Raw genomic sequence first — 19,552 nt, forward strand, 5'->3', positions numbered from 1 at the left:
TGTAAAAAGCCTGGCATAGTAGTACTATGTGCAAAGAGGTATCCACTGAGCTTTTGGAGGTGATAATAAGAGCAGATTGAAGAGCAAGTTTAACTTAGACAAAGTGAGAGGCAACATGTCCTATAGGGCCAGGGAACTCTGGGATGAGGTTAGAACTTACATTGATAAAGCTGACATTGAGTTCCTTTGCTGTGTAGCCCCTCTGGAGGTTCCGCCTGGCATACACATCATAGTCACGGACAATTCGAGTGATGATGTCTGATGTGGAGATACCTTCTGTCCTCTGTGTTGGAGCAAACATGCCTAACCCCAAAACACAAATACTGTGATACTCTGAATAGCTCAGGCAGTAGGACTAGATGGAAACTGGGAGCCACAGTCCTTTCCTATCCTCAAAAAGCAGAGTCTGCTATTACTAAGTACAGTCTGAGATACTAACATACAGAAGAAAGACTGAATGAAGGGTTAGGAGTAAGGAAAGGTCCTAATATTAAGAAAAGAATGGGGCTGGAGAAAGGTTTCTTGAAATTAAAAGAGATAACAAAAGTAGATTGTTTAGACTGAGAACTGATGGATATTATGATGCTGCTATTGCTGCTGCTAAGTCGCTTCAGTCGTGTCTGACTCTGTGCGACCCCAGAGACGGCAGCCCACCAGGCTCCCCTGTCCCTGGGATTCTCCAGGCGAGAACACTGGAGTGGGTTGCCATTTCCTTCTCCAATGCATGGAAGTGAAAAGTGAAAGTGAAGTCGCTCAGTCATGTCTGACTCTTTGCGACCCCATGGACTGCAGCCTACCAGGCTCCTCCGTCCATGGGATTTTCCAGGCAAGAGTACTGGAGTGGGGTGCCATTGCCTTCTCCGGGATATTATGCTATGCTCACTTTAACCTCTTATCCAAAGTGTGACCTAAAAGTGGATGTTCAATTTCTCACTGTATAAATTTTCCTCGGTAGTGATGTGATTGACTATGTCATTGTTCCTGAGACTCCATAAAATGAGGATGCACATCAGCGTACTCACCTGCTTCCTTGATGTGCTTATAAACATCATCACTCCCAGCAGAAGAATAAGGGATGTCATCATGAGCCACAAAATCAATCTGAAAATAAGGAAACATCATTAAAACTCAGGATAACTGCTACTTAGAAAGAACCAGGCAACACTCTGTGGCCCAGAAAAAGGGCCACAAGGTGAAGACAGGGCTCAAATCAACTTTTCTCTTTGTCTCTCCTTGCTCGGCTCATAAATTTCATGATTCTTTTACAAGTGATCCAACCTAGCTGTTTATGGATCATAAACATGAAGCTAGCCAGTTTCTCTTCTAGTTGCTCCTCCTGGTTCCTAGAAGTGCTACCCTCACATGAATACCAGTCATCATGGTGTGGGAAATAGGCCTGGAGGATTTTCTGCTATGCTAGCTAGTGGATGGAGTCAAGAAAAGAAGAAAAGAAACCTCCCTATCCTCCTGGCTCTACAAGAACTGGTCAAACACGGTTTCTAAAAATATGAGAAAGAAGTCACTTCTTTGTTAACTGGTTTCTCTCTAAGTCTGTGAGGTAAGTGGGAATATAAAAACAGCAACTAAGAGCCCCATAAAAGACCTTTAGGTCTCAGATCTATCACTTTACTACTGTCAATATCTCTTGCACTGGGATCAACAATCTTTCTAAACCTCATTTATTTACTCCTTCCTGAATAGGCCGTTATCTCCTTTGTTAATTAAATTGCTAATACCACCATACCCAGCCCCCAGAAGCCATTGTAATGTTACACTCATCAGGACTATGTCAGGAACTCTCAACTAACATATCAATTATCCATGAACAATCTGTCAGGGACACAAAGGCAGCAAAGTGAAAATAAGAACAATGAACAAGCCAGACTCGTGACTGACGATATACTACTAACAAGGAGAGAAAAGGGAATCTGGGAGTCCCTCTAACCTCTTCTGCCTAGGCCTGCCTGGCTATGTTGCTGAGAATAATCTTGCTCTTCACCTTTGGTACCACTGGCTGCTAAATGTTGATGCAGAAAAGCTACAGAACTATAAAAGGTCTGTCCTAATCCTAAATAGTTGTAACAAATATCCCTTAGCTTCAGGCTTACCCAAATACTGCTTTTGAGGCACTTTGGCTACTTTTGTTCTTTCCTGTCTCACTGGACAATTTACTTTCAACATTCTACACACCACTGTAGGGAACTGACAACATGCTTGCTGGTTTCTCAAGCTTAAGGGCCTCCAACCTGATCTGGTAAGTTCTTCTCAGCTATAAACCCATCTTTTGTAGGAAATCTGCTTTTTTAATGTGGGAAAATAAGAAGGAGATAAGGATTTTTATAATACCAATTCACTGAGACAAAGTGAGAAACCTCCCTGGTTTCTGACCCCACATAATTTCTAGCCTGAAATTAAAAGTCCTGAAACTAAATTTAAGCCAATACAAGGTAAGTCCATGTTTCTATATTTTACTTCCTGGAATGTGAGCTCCTTGAGAGCATGGAAAAAAAGTTATGACCAACCTAGACAGCATATTAAAAAGCAGAGACATTACTTTGCCAACAAAGGTCCGTCTAGTCAAGGCTATGGTTTTTCCAGTGGTCGTGTATGGATGCGAGAGTTGGACTATAAAGAAAGCTGAGCGCCGAAGAATTGATGCTTTTGAACTGTGGTGTTGGAAAAGACTCTTCAAAGTCCCTTGGACTACAAGGAGATCAAACCAGTCCATTCTAAAGGGAGTCAGTCCTGAGTATTCATTGAAAGGACTGATGCTGAAGCTGAAACTCCAATACTTTGGCTACCTGATGGGAAGAACTGACTCATTTGAAAAGACCCTGATGCTGGGAAAGATTGAAGGCGGGAGGAGAAGGGTACGACAGAAGATGAGATGGTTGGATGGCATCACCGACTCAACGGACATGAGTCTAAGTAAACTCTGGGAGTTGGTGATGGACAGGGAAGCCTGGCGTGTTGCAGTCCATGGAGTGGCGAAATGTCAGACACAACTGAGCAACTGAACTGAACTGAGAGCATGGCTGGGGCTAGGTATACTCTAAAGAGGCTGGTACACTATGAGGATGGACACATCTATGGGGGAAGGGGTGGGGATGCATAGACTCCATAACTGAAGAGGTTAAATTTCTAGCCCTGCTAGTGTGTAACCTGGTTATTTGGCCTCTCTGGCCCTGTTCTTATGTGTAAAGTGGAAATAACTAACAACTACCCAACAGGACTTTTGTGGGGAACAAATGAAATATAATGGATGTAAAAGCGCCTCTAAACCATCAAATCCAATAAAAATGTCAAGGATGACTATTATTAGAAGTAATAACATCATCATCTCTTCTATATTAAATTTACAGAGAAGGCAGAAGTAAAATAAAGCTAGTGGAAAACTAGCCCAAGTACCAGAAGCCTTCAAAGTTGAGGGAATTACAAAACAGGGAATGGGAACATGTACTCAGTTTCTTACCCGGTGTTCTGCCAGGAACTCTGGTGTCAGGGTCCAGGGGGCATTCCTCACCACCTCATCCACATAGCGGCAGTGCTGCACTGCATCATAGCGCTCATTTTCATTCATCACGGTGAAGCCTTTGAAGTTGTGTGTTAGCTCATCACTGCAAACTGAGTTCACCACATCATAAGGTTATAAGTCAAAGTCCCCTCTGCTTAACCACACCTTGGTCACCAACCTCTACCATTTCCTAGGATTGTAACCAATCATCCCACTTGGATAACAGTATTCTAAATGTAGCTCAGTCTGGATAACAATGCTTTCCCTAATCCAAGATACACCTTCGGGAGCAACACTCACTATGTTCACACTTTGGAAAGGAGAGGATACAACAGAAGAATAAGATCTTTGGTTTTGAAATGAACCTACTGTACCTTTCTGCATCAATGAACAGTTTAAAAAAATGTTTTCCTATTAGACTGGAAAGTATCAGTTGCTCAGTCATGTCTGACTCATTGTGACCCCATGGACTGTAGCCCACCAGGCTGCTCCTCTGTCCATGGGATTCTCTAAACAAGAATACTGGCATGAGTTGTCATTCCCTTCTCCAAGGGATCTCCCCGATCCAGGGAGCAAAGCTGGGTCTCCCACATTGAAGGCAGCTTCTTTACTATCTGAGCCACCAGTGAAGCCCTATTAGCCTGGACTAGACCACATAACATTTGCTTAGCAAACTTTTGTACTTCAGCTGATTCAGAATGATAAACTGAGGGGCTTCCCAGGTGATACAGTGGTAAAGAATCTGTCTGCCAATGCCAAGAGATGCAAGAGATGCGGGTTCAGTCCCTGGGTTGGGAAGATGCCCTGGAGAAGGGCAAGGCAACCCATTCCAGTACTCCTGCCTGAAAAATACCATGGACAGAGGAGCCTGGTGGGCTAGAGTCCACGGGGTCACAAAGTAACACAACTGAGCCTGCACAGTACACATATAAACATAGAGTCATGTTAGGATGATAAACTGAAATCTAAAGTAAATGCTGTTTAAGTAGGCAATAGGGGATCAGACTGCAGAAACCAGCCAAAACCAGCGAGATAAATCCTGGACATCTCAAGTCAATGAGCTTAGAGCGTCTCTCTCCAGGTGTATACAGTTCAGGTTTTAGATACTTCATGTTCTTCATATGCTTCACATTTTAAAGAGGCTACACTATATCCCTCATTTAAAAACCAAAGTAAGAGTCAATGTACTCAGGTTATAAAGACAGGAGAAAAAAGGCTACTATAATTTTTTTCTGGATAGCACCTAAGTCAGTAGGTGTTTTCTTACCTCCCACAATGAGGTATGTATTAGGGAAAAGGTTCTTTGCTTGCATCAGAGCCCGGGCATGACCAGAATGAAATAAGTCAAATATTCCATCTGCATAAACTCTCACAGGCCGTTCACCTAAATCCAAAGGAAAGAATTTATCAGACAAACAAACTGACTCAATACCTCATATTTAACAAATGGAAATAGCACTGTGTGACTGTTCAATTCTTGCACAACTCCCTTTTAAGGTATTCTCTGGCTGTTCACCTTAATTTGGGGTGTTTTGGGATTGTAAGGAATAACATCACAGAATTCCACAGACTCTCTTGGCATTATAGCCACTAACTCTCGTCGTCAGCCTGGGTTTACCAAATTGATCAGGTAATTGGGTTTCTTGATTATTTTTTCTTAAAGTTATTTAAGAAGTGAAGGGAAGAGTCATACAAGAGCTATATCTGAAACTTTAAAATCATCATTTTTGGTTTATATTTAAACTTCAGTTATGTTTAAACAGACTATAATTAAACTATTCTCTGGCTGCCTGCTCTCTCATTTTCAAGCTGCTGTGATTACTAATGACTAACATTTTGCTTTGAAAATAAAATACTTTGCTTTGAAAGTAGAGTGATCCAGAGGAGTGAGACTGAAAAAGAGGGAAGGCAAGCACCAGTTGTCAATCTATTGCTTCTCAGTCCCAGATTCACCCTATCTGCTCTACGGTAACAGATGGAATTTCTTCAAGCATTTCACCTTGACAGTGAATATGTTACACCTTCTCAGTATAGGGTGATACAGAAAATACTTGAAAATCATATATAAATACTTTAGGACTTTATATTAGAGCTTTTCCTCTTCTCCTATCCATTAGTGAAAATAATAAATGACTGTCAACTTATTGTTAGTGGTAGTGAACTGTGAAAGAAAAGGCAGGAAATGATATCCTGGGGTACAAGACTAATTCTAAAGTCAAGTAAACACATTGAGAAAGAAATTGATACAGTGGTTCATCATGCTTCAAATGATAAATCTAACTAGTCCTATTTCCACTACATGAATAAAAGAAGAGTTGTTTCACTGTAGCAGCAAAAAAGAACAGTAGGAGCATCTGTATTATTTTTGGAAAGAAGGGTCACAGCCTTATCAAATACACCATACTGAAGGTAGGGATAAGATACATCTCCTTTCTGCCTTGAGGACAATGAATCAAGAGAGAGGAAAGTGGTTCTCAGGAGGCTTATGGACTTTTCTTTATAGACAGCTTTATCCATAAATGAATAGTTTTTATACTGAGAAATCATACACACTGCTGATAGAAATATAAACTGGTATAACTTTTAAGAAAGGAAATTAGGTAATATCTGTCAAAAGACAAAGGACAAATGTTTATACCCTTTAGCCCAGCTATTCCAATTCTAGGAATTTATCTCACGGATATGTTTGTAAATATGTATGCAAATTGCATTATTCATTGCAGCACTGTTTGTAATAGCAAAAATTTGGAAACAACCTAAACTTCATTGTTATACTGACTATGACATGATCCACTCACTAAAACTGTGGGAAGAGTTTGCTTATATTATTTGCTTAGATATCCGTAGGAAATTGGCAATACTGGTTGCCTGCAAAAGGGATACTAGGTGGATCTGAGATAGTAGTGAGAGGAAGACATTTCACTCTGTGTCCTTCTTCAATGTTAGGTCATGGGAACGCATTGATTTTATAGGAAGTAAAGTTTTTAAATAAAATAAATACACCAATACAACAAAAAATGGAGAAATAATATGATGGATTTAGGAATCAGAAAAAGTTAAAGCTTAAGCTTGCTAACAAGCTACATTCCTATGTAATCTCAATCTCTTTAAGTATTAGTTTCCTCACCTACAAAACAAAGCAACCCCCGCCCAATCTGAGTAGTATAATCTCTCTTCAACATCCTAGAAATCATGACCATGAAGCAACTAACACACTTCTATCTTTCCTAAATAAGTCCAGAGTAGTTATGATCTCAATTTATTTGATCCTAAAAGACAACAGATAGAATATAAAACTTGAGAATACTGTACTGGTGTTTCTTTGCCATTAGTATATAACAAGGGCAAAGTGAGATGAGGGAGATTTAGCTCAGTAAACGCATTTCCTGGATAGTGGCAGCAGGACAGAATGCTGTTAACTGAGTGGCTATTTGCCAGCAGTTAAACATCCATATTAGACCAAATCACTCTGAACTTTCTTGGATCAGCCCCAGATGTGCCTCTTGCTCTCTTCAGCATTTCCCCAGCATTCCAACCTCTCAACTCTCTATGTCTTAACCCCAAGTCTTTGGAAAATCCAGGCTGGTGTATTAATCAACTGACCAGAAGGGGCCACTGTTGAACTAAAAATCTAGGGAGAAAGAATGCGTTTTGCATTCTTTTATCAAGTGGCTATGGGCCAGGATGACTATACCCTTTGACCTACATCTGCTGTTCCAGCACATTATCAAGAGCAACTGCTTTCACTTTCAAAAATGGTCTTGATTTGGATTATAAATTATAGTCTTTGCACTACTTCTAGACTAAGTAACTAGATGTTCTCCTTTAAACAGAAAAGACCTGGGTTTCAATTTATTATTTCTTTTGACATATTCTCTCAAATAGCTACCACTGAAATATTTCATCTTTAACAGATTTCCATTGCCCTTCAGACTCTTGCCTTTTTCTTCTTTTCTAAAACAGAAAAAAGTCCTTTCGTCTTCTAAAAGAGACAAGAATAGGAAGTCAAGAGATATGTAGAGTAACAGGCAAATTTGGCCTTGGAATACAAAATGAAGCAGGACAAAGGCTAACAGAATTTTGCCAACAGAATGCACTGGTCATAGTAAACACCCTCTTCCAGCAACAAAACAGATGACTCTACATATGGACATCATCAAACGGTCAATACCGCAAACAGAATGATTATATTCTTTGCAGTCAAAGATGGAAAAGTTCTATACCATCAGCAAAAACAAGATCAGGAGCTGACTGTGACTTCTTACTGAAAATTCAGACTTAAACTGAAGAAAGTAGGAAAAACCCTAGACCATGCAGGTAGACCTAAATCAAATCCTTTACAATTATACAGTGCAAGTGACAAATAGATTCAAGGGATTAGATCTGACAGACAGAGTGCCTGTCTGTGGAAGAACTGTGGATGAAGGTTTGTGACACTGTACAGGAGGAGGTGGTCAAAACCATCCCCAAGAAAAAGAAACGCAAAAAGGCAAAATGGTTGTCTGAGGAGGCCTTACAAATAGCTGAGAAAAGAAGAGAAGCAAAAAGGAAAGAGAAAAGGAAAGAGATACCCATCTGAATGCAGAGTTCTAGAGAACAGCAAGGAGAGATAAGAAAGCCTTCCTAAGTGATCAATGCAAAGAAATAGAGGAAAACAAAAGAATGGGAAAGACTAGAGATCTCTTCAAGAAAATTAGAGATACCAAGGGAACATTTTGTGCAAAGATGGGCACAATAAATGACAGAAACGATATGGACCTAACAGAAGCAGAAGATATTAAGAAGAGGTGGCAAGAATACACAGAGGCACTATACAGAAAAAGATTTTAATGACCTAGATAACCACAAAATGGTGTGATCACTCATCTACAGCCAGACATCCTGGAATGCAAAGTCAAGTGGGCCTTAGGAAACATCACTACGAACAAAGCTAGTGGAGGTGATGGAATTCCAGCTGAGCTATTTCAAATCCTAAAAGATGATGCTGTGAAAGTGCTGCACTCAATATGCCAGCAAATTTGGAAAACTAGCAGTGGCTGCAGGACTAGAAAAGGTCAGTTTTCATTCCAATCCCAAAGAAAGGCAATGCCAAAGAATGTTCAAACAACCACACAATTGCACTCATCTCACACACTAGCAAAGTAATGCTCAAAATTCTCCAAGCCAGGCTTCAACAGTACATGAACTTCCAGATGTTCAAATTGGATTTAGAAAAGGCAGAGGAACCAGAGATCAAATTGCCAATATCTGTTTGATCATCGAAAAAGCAAGAAAATTCCAGAAAAACATCTACTTCTGCTTTATTGATGATGCCAAAGCCTTTGACTGTATGGATCACAACAGACTGTGGGAAATTCTGAAAGAGATGGGAATACCAGACGTGACCTGCCTCCTGAGAAATCTGTATGCAGGTCAAGAAGCAACAGTTAGCACTGGACATGGAATGGACTGGTTCCAAATTAGGAAAGGAGTATGTCAAGGCTGTATATTGTCACCCTGCTTATTTAACTTATACGCAGACTACATCACGGGAAACGCCGAGCTGGATGAAGCACAAGCTGGAATCAAGACTGCCAGAAGAAATATCAATAACCTCAGATATGCAGAAGACATCTCCGTTATGGCAGAAAGCAAAGAGGAACTACAGAGCCTCTTGATGAAAGTGAAAGAGGAGAGTGAAAACGCTGGCTTAAAACTCAACATTCAGAAAACTAAGATCAAGGCATCCAGTCCCATCACTTCATGGCAAACAGATGAAAAACAATGGAAACAGTGAGAGATTTTATTTTCTTTGGCTCCAAAATCACTGCAGATGGTGACTGCAGCCATGAAATTAAAAGACGCTTGCTCCTTGGAAGAAAAGCTATGACCAACCTAGACAGCATATTCAAAAGCAGAGACATTAGTTTGCCAACCAAGGTCCATCTAGTCAAAGCTATGTTTTTTCCAGTAGTCATGTATGGACGTGAGAGTAGGACCATAAAGAAAGCTGAGTGCCGAAGAACTGATGCTTTTGAACTGTGGTGTTGGAGATTATCCCTCGGACTGCAAGGAGATCCAGCCAGTCGATCCTAAAGGAAATTAGTCCTGAATATTCATTGGAAGGACTGATGCTGAAGTTGAAGCTCCAATACTTTGGCCACCCGATGTGAAGAACTGACTCATTAGAAAAGATCCTGATGCTGGGAAAGACTGAAGGCAGGAGAAGAGTATGACAGATGATGAGATGGTTGGATGGCATCACTGACTCAATGGACATGAGGTCTGAGCTAGCTTCAGGAGTTGGTGATGGATGGAGAAGCCTGGTGTGCTGCAGTCCATGGGGTCTCAAAGAGTCAGACACGACTGAGCAACAGAACTGAACTGAAAAGAGACAATCTTCTCATCTCTCAAGCCATACTCCTTTATTTCTAAGTAGTGCATTTACTCCAAGATTACACAAACTTCCCTCTTGTACTCTTCCTTAACCTCCCTAAATGAAAACCTGGGGGGCAGGGGAGGGATGACTCTTGAACCAGTTATTGGTTTAAAATTCACTAATGATGGCATGTGTAGATTCTTTATTGGTTTATTCCTTATCTGGTACCTGCATGAAGACAATCAATTACTTGATTATTTAACATAATACTGAACAGAGAGAATAAGATAAAGGAAAAACCAGAGGTCAAATTGGCAAACTTTATAGGCCAATTTGGGACTATTTGTTCCACCCAAGATATAATCAGTTTGCTGATGGTCTTCTATTATTTATAACTAATGTCTACAAAGAATAACAACACTCCAGGGTGAAAACAACACACAGATGGAAAAACTTAGGTTTTAGCTCCAATTCTATCACTAATTATTTGTGATACTGTAGGGGAAACTTCACTTCTTAATTTCTATGGACCTTTATTCATGTATATAATGAAGAGACTATAAAGTATATAATCTCAAAAATGACTTACCTGTAAAATTCTACTATTATAAAATTTTCAAAATTAGATTTACTATTTAGCATTTGTTAATTACAAGTGTAAAAAAAAAAACAAGTGTCAAAACTTGGAAACACATACATTTTTATCTTCCACAAATGGTATGTGGCTAGATTTAGCAACAAGGTAGGTAATATAACTAATATGATCAGATCTGGTGAGGTACTGCATTCTCAATGTGTATCATTAGGATATGAAAAGTCCTTGCCTTCAACAGGCTCTACTATCACATCTGAATGTGATCCGTGAACTGTCCAGCAACATTCTTTAGTCTAACCTGCCACCACTACTCTGTCACATACAGCCTGTCTTTTCTTGGTGTCATCTTCCTCTGCCTCATTAGCCTAGTTATTACTTAAGTAAGAGGAGCCAAACCCAAAAGAAATCACGTCATAAATCAGAAGGGTTGTGATCAACATGAGCTATATCTAAACATTCTTCCAAAAGGACCACATTCTCTGGAATTTTGAGGACCTCAAAACCATAGTTTATATGGATAAGATTCAGCCAAAGGGTATTATGATCCTAGCTTGACACTGTCCAGCATTCATTTCACTACTTCTAAGTTACAACAGAGAGTAAACATACTAACACAATTAAGAAGTAACTATAAATATCTTCTATATACTGAAAATGTATATAGATTTGTGGCTATAACTACCTCTTATTCCTGAGAGCTTGCCTAGGTTGAGTCCAGCCCTACATTTACAGAATAAAAACCATAGTAATCAAGAAAGAAATGAAAAAGGATTGGGGAAAAAAGGAGAACTGGAGAACTTAAAGAGAAGAACAAATACCAACAGGACTTTATATTCATAACAAATGCTCATGCAGTTTGTTTTATTCTTTTTAATTTTTATTGAAGGACAGTTGCTTTAGAATGTTGTTAGTTTCTGCTATATAGCAAAGTGAATCAGTTATACATATATCCCCTCTTTTTTTTAAGATTTCCTTCCCATTTAGGTCACCACAGAGCACTGAATAGGGTTTTCTGTGCTATACAACAGGTTCTCATGAATTATCTATTTTATACATAGCAGCATATATAAATCAATCCCAATCTCCCAATTCATTCCTCTCTCTCCTCCCCACCAGGTATTCAGAAAGTTTGTTCTCTATATCTGTGTCTCTATTTCTGCTTTGCAAATAAGTTCATCTGTAACATTTTTCTCGGTTCCACATATAAGCAATAGTATACGATGTTTGTTTTTCTCTTTCTGATTTACTTCATACTGTATGACCATCTCTAGGTCTGTATCCATGTCTCTGCAAATGGTACCATTTCATTCCTTTTTATGGCTGAGTAATACTCCACTGCATTGATGTATCACATCTTCTTCATCCATTCCTCTGCTGATGGACATTTAAATTGCCTCCAAGTCCTACTATTGTAAACAGTGATGCAATGAAAACTAGGATTTGATGATCTCCAAAACCAACTGCCCAAAACAGGGAAAGTGTCTAGGATACATATTAATAATTTATGAGGCCCAAACCTGCTAATTAATGATGTAAACTAAGTATATAAATAAAGAGTATGGGCTTTGAAAATAATAAAGGAAAATCTTCTTTGAAAAACTTGGAAAACTTTCAATGTCAATAAAGATAAAACTAAGTGAAGAGCATCTCCCAACTTGGGACATTTTTGTTCTATATCAATCAGTAGTATCACAGCTAGTGTACAGACTGATAGAAAGGAAAACTTGGGGGAAATTCTGAAGACTATTAAAAATGTGACAGTCTGACATTATCTGGGCCTCTGATAAGACAGACAGGATTATAAACCAGCTCAAGTTAATATTTTATCCTCTTTGTTCCTCTGTATCTCTAGCTATGATGATAACAGCCCAAAATGTGTATCACTATTTCTCCTAGCTATGACAAAAATACTGGGAAACAGATGGGGAAAACAGTAGAAACAGTGTCAGACTTTATGTTTTTGGGCTCTAAAATCACTGCAAATGGTGACTGCAGCCATGAAATTAAAAGATGCTTACTCCTTGGAAGAAAAGTTATGACCTACCTAGATAGCGTACTGAAAAGCAGAGACATTACTTTGCCAACAAAGGGCCGTCTAGTCAAGGCTATGGTTTTTCCAGTGGTCATGTATGGATGTGAGAGTTGGACTGTGAAGAAAGCTGAACGCCAAAGAATTGATGCTTTTGAACTGTGGTGTTGGAGAAGACTCTTGAGAGTCCCTTGGACTGCAAGGAGATCCAACCAGTCCATTCTGAAGGAGATCAGCCCTGGGATATCTTTGGAAGGAATGATGCTTAAAGCTGAAACTCCAGTACTTTGGCCACCTCATGCGAAGAGTTGACTCCTTGGAAAAGATTCTGATGCTGGGAGGGATTGGGGACAGGAGGAGAAGGGGATGACAGAGGATAAGATGGCTAGATGGCATCACTGACTCGATGGATGTGAGTCTGAGTGAACTCCAGGAGTTGGTGATGGACAGGGAGGCCTGGCATGCTGAGATTCATGGGGTTGCAAAGAGTCAGACACGACTGAGCAACTGAAATGAACTGAAGAAAAATCAAATTAAATTTTACGGGGTACATTATCCTCTTAAATAGAATAGCAAGAGAGATGGGAGGAACACCTCTCTCAACTAGCTTTTCCAGGTAAACTGAGGGAAGAATATAAAGTAGGTGTAGATTTCATAAATACAACTGAATGTTAAAAACAATAGTCAAACAAAAACATAATTCATCATTTACTTACAAGGAGTTCCTCTGCTGGCTTCTTCCATAGTTACCCTGACATAGGGCTTACTAAAGTCTACTTCAATTTCATCAGAAAAAGGCGCTGGCTGCCGTAAACCCTTAAGAAGAGGAAAATGAGGGAAAAAATAAATTCAATAAAATGCTCAAAAGAAATCGTAGCTTGACAGAACAATGTTATTAAACATGCTAAGATTAAAATTTTTCCTAAATCTTCATAACTTTAAAAAGGAAAAAGATATAAACATTCCAAAATGACAAGTCAAAGTACAACCTTTTACCAGATGGGCAAATCATGGCACAAAAGATAAATGTCTTGATGGTGATTTTGGCCACCATGGTGGACGGTGGCTGGGAAGCTACACATAGTCCCAACCAACTGGGTCCAGAATGACAGCTCCTCTACCAGATGGTAGAAGAGCCAACCCTGAACTATGTGATGAAATTGCCAAAGTTCACAAGTCCATTTTCTTACCACTTAGTTGAAGTGGTACGGAACTAGGAAGGTAAACAGCTGCCATATTCTTTAAGTAGAATCATCACTGTGTAATGTTTTTCACTGTAAATATGTTCTAATTCTCATTTACAGCCCTGTGAGGCAAGTAGTATGACAGTTAATATCCTCAATTTAAAGATGAGGAAAATGAGGTTCAGAGAAGTCATATGAATTGCATGTAATTACTCAGAGGCAAAGCTGAAATATGAATACAGGTATGCTCTTTTCCTCTTTGGAGGAAAGTCTTACTTAGGAGTATTTGTTACATTTATTTCTAAGTATTTTATTCTATTTGATGCTTTTGTAACTGTTTTCTTAATTTTATTTTGGGGTTGTTCCTTGCCAGTATAGAGAAATGCAATTGATTTGTAAGTGTGTATGTGTTATCAGTATGAGTAATTTCAGTTGATTCTCATCTCCTGTGGCTTAGTTAAACTCAATTATCAGTTCGAGCAGTTTGTTTGATAGATTCCTTAGGACTGTCTACATATGAGACCATGTTGTATGTGAACAAAGACAGTTTTACTTATTCCTTTCCAACCTGAATGTCTTTAATTTCCATTCATTATCCCTTATTGCAATAGTTGAAACCTCTAGTACAATGGTGAATAGAGATTGCAAGGACAAACATTCTTGCCTTACTCCCAGTCTTAGGGGAGAAGCATGCAATCTTTCAACATCAAGTATTAAAAGTTAGTTGTAGGTTTTTCTTAGATGTCCTTTATCAGATTGAGCAATCTCTCTTCCTTTTGTAGTCTGTTAAGAGGTGTTTTGGGTTTTGTTTTTTTGACCATGTCAAGCAGTTTGCAGGATTTTAGTTTGCTAACAAGGGACAGGACCAGGGACACAGCAATGAAAGTACTGAGTCCTAATCACTGGGCCACCAGTGAATTAATTCCTTGTTGAAAGTTTTTCAATGAACGAATGTTGGATTTTGTCACATGCCTTTTATACAATATTGGGACAATCATATTTTGTTTTTTAAAATTAATTATGGTGTATTAGATGCATTGATTTTAGAATGCTAAGCCAACCTTTCATTCTTGAGTTTCTTCTTGATCACACTGTATAAATCTTTTCGTATGTTCTGGGATTCAATTTGTTAATATATTATTAGGAATCTTTGCATCTAAGCTTATGAGGGATTTTGAACTGTAATTTTCTTTTCTTGTTCTGTTTTGCCTAGCTTTGATATCTGGTCTCAGAAAATGGATTAGGAAATGTTATCTCCTCTATTCTCTGAAAGTGTATAGGGTTGGTATTACTTCTTCCTAAAATGTTTGATAGAATTCACCAGTGAAGTCATCTGTGTCCAGCTTTGTTTTTGTGGGAAGATTTTCTTAAACACAATGTAACATTTTCAATTGGGACAGGTCTATTCACATTTTTTTTTTTCCCTTGGGTCAGTTTTGGCAATTTGGCTCTTTCTAGGAATAAGTCTGTTTCACCTGAATTGTCACATTTGTTGGCATGGAGTTGTTCATAATATTCCCTTACAATTTTTAAAATTTCTGTTGGGTTACAGTGAAGGTCACTAAGAATTTTAAATTCTACACAGATCACATCATGACTAGACTAAATTTAGAAACTGGGACGACACTTTTAATTTCAGATAAGGATATATTTTTTAAATAAGGTTTTAAAATGAAAATATATTTCTTTTTAACGATCACTTATATAAGCTTAGTTTAAAATATGCTAAAGCTATAAGAAAAACAGTCATTTTTAGGAAATTAGTGTGTGTTATCTTTTTTTGAGTTCAGTTCAGATGCTCAGTAGTGTCTGACTCTTTGTGACCCCATGAATCGCAGCACACCAGGCCTCCCTGTCCATCACCAACTCCCGGAGTTCATTCAAACTCACGTCCATCAAGTCGGTGATGCCATCCAGCCATCTCATCCTCTGTTGTCCCTTTCTCCTCCTGCCCCCAATCCCTCCCAGCATCAGAGTCTTTTTCCAATGAGTCAGCTCTTCGCAGGAGGTAGCCAAAGTACTGGCGTTTCAGCTTTAGCATCATTCCTTCCAAAGAAATCCCAGGGCTGAGCTCCTTTAGAATGGACTGACTGGATCTCCCTGCAGTCCAAGGGACTCCCAGGAGTCTTCTCCAATACCACAGTTCAAAAGGATCAATTCTTCGGTGCTCAGCTTTCTTACTCAACCACAAAAAAGAATGAAATGCTATTTGCATAATATAGATGTTTTTAAAAAGAGGTTAAGAAAAGACCAGGGAGGGCTTCTCTGGTGGTCCAATGGTTAAGAATCCGCCTTGCAATGCAGGGGACACCAGTTCAATCCCTGGTCCTAGAAGATACCACATGCTGTGGGGCAACTAAGCCCATGCGTCACAACTACTGAAGCCCACGCACCTCAAGCCTGTGCTCCACAACAAGAGAAGCCACCACAATGAAAAGCCCAAGCACCACAACTAGAGAGTGAGCCCCCACTCAACACAACAAGGCCTACACACAGAAACAAAGACCCAGCACAGCCAAAAATAAAATAAAATTTTTAAAAAAGAGTAAAAAGACAAAGATCATAAGAAAAAAAAAAAGAACAGACCAAGGACCCAAAATGTGTGATTTTCTGAAGTAATTAGAGATTTACTTACAGATTAAATTGAAAAAAACAATTTATCTTCTAAGAGTTAGTACTCAAAGAGATACCTGACAGTAATTTGTGTTTCTAAAAGTATATGCTAGTCACAAAATAAGACATATTCTATGATTCCACCTATATAAAAGTCAAAAACAGGCAAAACTAATCTATGGTGAATAGAAACCACAGAACAAAAAAAAATCTGGGAAAAACGGATATTGACTAGCAGGGATGTGAGGGGGGTCTTCTGGATGTACTAGTTATTACATGGATATGTACACATATAAACATTGAGCTGTACACCTAAGGTTTATGCGTTCTATTGTATGTAAGTATAACTCAAAAAACAAATGCCATTCAGACATAAAAAGGAATGCAATACTGATAACCTGCTACAACATGGATGAACTTTGAAAAAATTATGCTAAGTGAAAGAACCAGCCACAAAAGACCACTTACTATATGATTCCATTTATCTGCAACGTTCAGAATTGGAAAATTCATAGACAGAAAATAGATTACTGGTTACAATGGGCTGGAAGGGTTGGGGAGAAATGGAGAGTGACTGCTAACAGGTACAGGGTTTCTTTCTGGAGTAATGAAAATGTACTAAAATGTATTATGATGATGGCTACACAGCTCTGTGAACATTTTTAAAAACTTTGAATTGCACACTCAGAATGTGTGTGTGAATTATAATGGTATAAGAATTATCACAATGAAGTTGTTTATACAAATAAATGCTTATATATAAAATAGAAAAAATTATGCTTATTAACATTAGTACATGTAGATGAAAGACAGCCTTACTGTGTTCTCTGAAATAATTCAAATGTCCAACAACTGATTAATGGATAAGCAGAGTAGTATGTCTATATAGATTCACTTTTAAAAAGGAATGAAGTACTGATAAGCACTATCACCTGGATAGACCTTGAAAATATTGTGCTAAATAAAAGAAGCCAGACATAAGAAAGGCCACATATTGTGTGATTATACCAAATGTCTATAACAGGCAAATCCCTAGAGAGAGAAAGTAGATTAGCGGTTGCCAGGGTATAGAGGGAGGGGAGAATGAGGGAATGACTGCTAATGGGTATGGGATTTCTCACCGTGGTAATAAAAATATTCTGGAATTAGACAGTGGTGATTTAGTGTTAAAAACCACTGTGAATTTTTAGTGTTAAAAACCACTGAATTGTACACTTTAAAATGATTAAACGGTGAACTTTGGGCTTCCCTGATGTCTCAGAGGGTAAAGAATCTGCCTACAATCAGGAGACATGGGTTTGATCCCTGGGTTGGGAAGATCCCCGAAGGAGAAAATAGCAACCCACTCCAGTATTCTTGCCTGAAAAATCCCACGGACAGAGGAGCCTGGCGGGCTACAATCCAAAGGATGGCAAAGAGTTGGACACAACTGAGCAACTATGCACAGCACAAAATTGTGAACTTTATGCTATGTGAATTTTACCTTAATTTTAAAAGACACATTAAGTATTCTATCTTTCATAACTCTGTTTCTTCAATCTTCCTTGTAGAAGGCAAATGCAGCTGTCCCTTCTGGCTAGAGTTTGTGCTGAATCGATTCCTCCTAAGTATAGAGAATGAAACCTAAGGTTCTTCAGCTATGGCAGATCAGCAAAACCTTTAACTGTCTAAAGCTGCCTCCAGTTAGAATGAGGAGTACTTAAAAACACAAAACAAAACCAAAAAACCACCCTATTATTCTCTTCTCAGAGAAAAGTGTCACTAAAAGCTGAAGTTTATAAAAGTAGGACCAAGTATTTCTTTCTACCTATGTTCTCCTAAAACAAATCTCCTTTATTTTAACCTCAAATGAATCCTATGGAATATTATACTTTCAAGTCTTCTGATTCTCTGGTAGCAAAGTACAAATGAAAGGGCAAGCCTTTAGGACCTGAAAATTGTTAGATCTAAATTCCAGCCCTATTACTTAATAGCAGTGAAATCATGGTAAGCTTCTAAAGCTTTCATCATCTATAAAATGGAAGATAGTAAAACCTGCTCCACTAGTTTGTTATGAGGATTAAATAAAATAGCATATGCAAATTAACTAGTAGAGTGTTTCACATACAAGTAGTCACTCAACAAATCTACAACATTAGGTCATTCTCTCTTCCATGTTATGGAACACAGGTTTCTTTATGCCAACAAAATTAACTAATTTGTATTAATCTAAGAGGTTAGCGTCTAAATGTTATATAAAATTTCCAAGTTTATGCAAATTATAACTAACAGTGCATGCTAAGTCTCTTCAGTTGTGTCTAACTCTTTATGACCCTATGGACTGTAGCCCACCAGGCTCCTCTGTCCATGGGATTCTCCAGACAAGAATACTGGATTGAGTTGCATGCCCTCTTCCAGGGGATCTTCCTGACCCAGGAATCAAATGCGTGTCTCTTATGTCTTCTGCACTGGGAGATGGGTTCTTAACCACTAGCCCCACCTGGGAAGTCCATAACTAATAGTATATACTGCATGCATGCATGCTGAGTCACTTCAGTTGTGTCTGACTCTTTTCAACCCTATGGACCACAGCCCACCAGGCTCCTCTGTCTAAGGGATTCTCCAAGCAAGAATACTGGAGGGGGTTCCCATTTTCTCCTCCAAGGTATCTTCCCAACTCAGGGATCAAACCCGCGTCTCATGTCTCCTGCATTGTCAAGCGGATTCTTTGCCACTAGTGCCACCTGGGAAGCCCAACAGTATATACTACTATAGTATAATACTATACCTAATAGTATTATAACTAAAAATTAAAACTTACAATGATCATTATCCTCCAAATTATGAAAGAACTTCTAAACGCAATATTGCTTTCATAAAAACTTTCTCCTGACTGTTGTTGTTTAGTGGCTAAGTCATGTCCAACTCTTTCGCAATCCCACGGACTATAGCCCACCAGGCTCCTTTGTCCATGGATTTCCCAGGCAAGAATATTGAAGTGGGTTGCCATTTCCTTCTCCAGGGAATCTTCTGACTCAGGGATCAAACCCATGTCTCCTGCTTGGCAGGCAGATTCTTTATCACTGAGCCACCCAGGAAGCACAAATTCTTTATACTTAAAGACAAACTAGCCATAAAGTTATCTTTAATTTTTCCTCCTTAATTCTCTTCTCTCCTTTATATCCATTCTATCATGACCTACAAACCCAGCTACCAAATACTTGGTGACACATCCTATTCCTTGCCCTGCTCTCAAGGAAAGCACTTTTTTTTTAAAGCT

The 19,552-nt window shown here is 38.8% G+C and overlaps 1 protein-coding gene across 2 annotated transcripts in view; it reads right to left on the reverse strand.

Annotated features, from left to right (window-relative positions):
* Positions 1-19,552, reverse strand: part of PCYT1A (phosphate cytidylyltransferase 1A, choline) — a 48,065-nt gene that overhangs the window by 6,444 nt on the left and 22,069 nt on the right. For both annotated transcript variants that reach the window (XM_069556893.1, XM_069556901.1), the window contains 5 exons: positions 13,213-13,312; positions 4,782-4,898; positions 3,473-3,624; positions 1,023-1,101; positions 161-303 (listed from right to left, as the gene is read on the reverse strand). In XM_069556893.1, the coding sequence (XP_069412994.1) occupies positions 161-303; positions 1,023-1,101; positions 3,473-3,624; positions 4,782-4,898; positions 13,213-13,312 (591 nt within the window). The remainder of the gene's footprint in view (positions 1-160; positions 304-1,022; positions 1,102-3,472; positions 3,625-4,781; positions 4,899-13,212; positions 13,313-19,552) is intronic.

The sequence above is a fragment of the Ovis canadensis genome, chromosome 1 (assembly GCF_042477335.2).
Source record: "Ovis canadensis isolate MfBH-ARS-UI-01 breed Bighorn chromosome 1, ARS-UI_OviCan_v2, whole genome shotgun sequence".
NCBI lineage: Eukaryota > Metazoa > Chordata > Mammalia > Artiodactyla > Bovidae > Ovis > Ovis canadensis.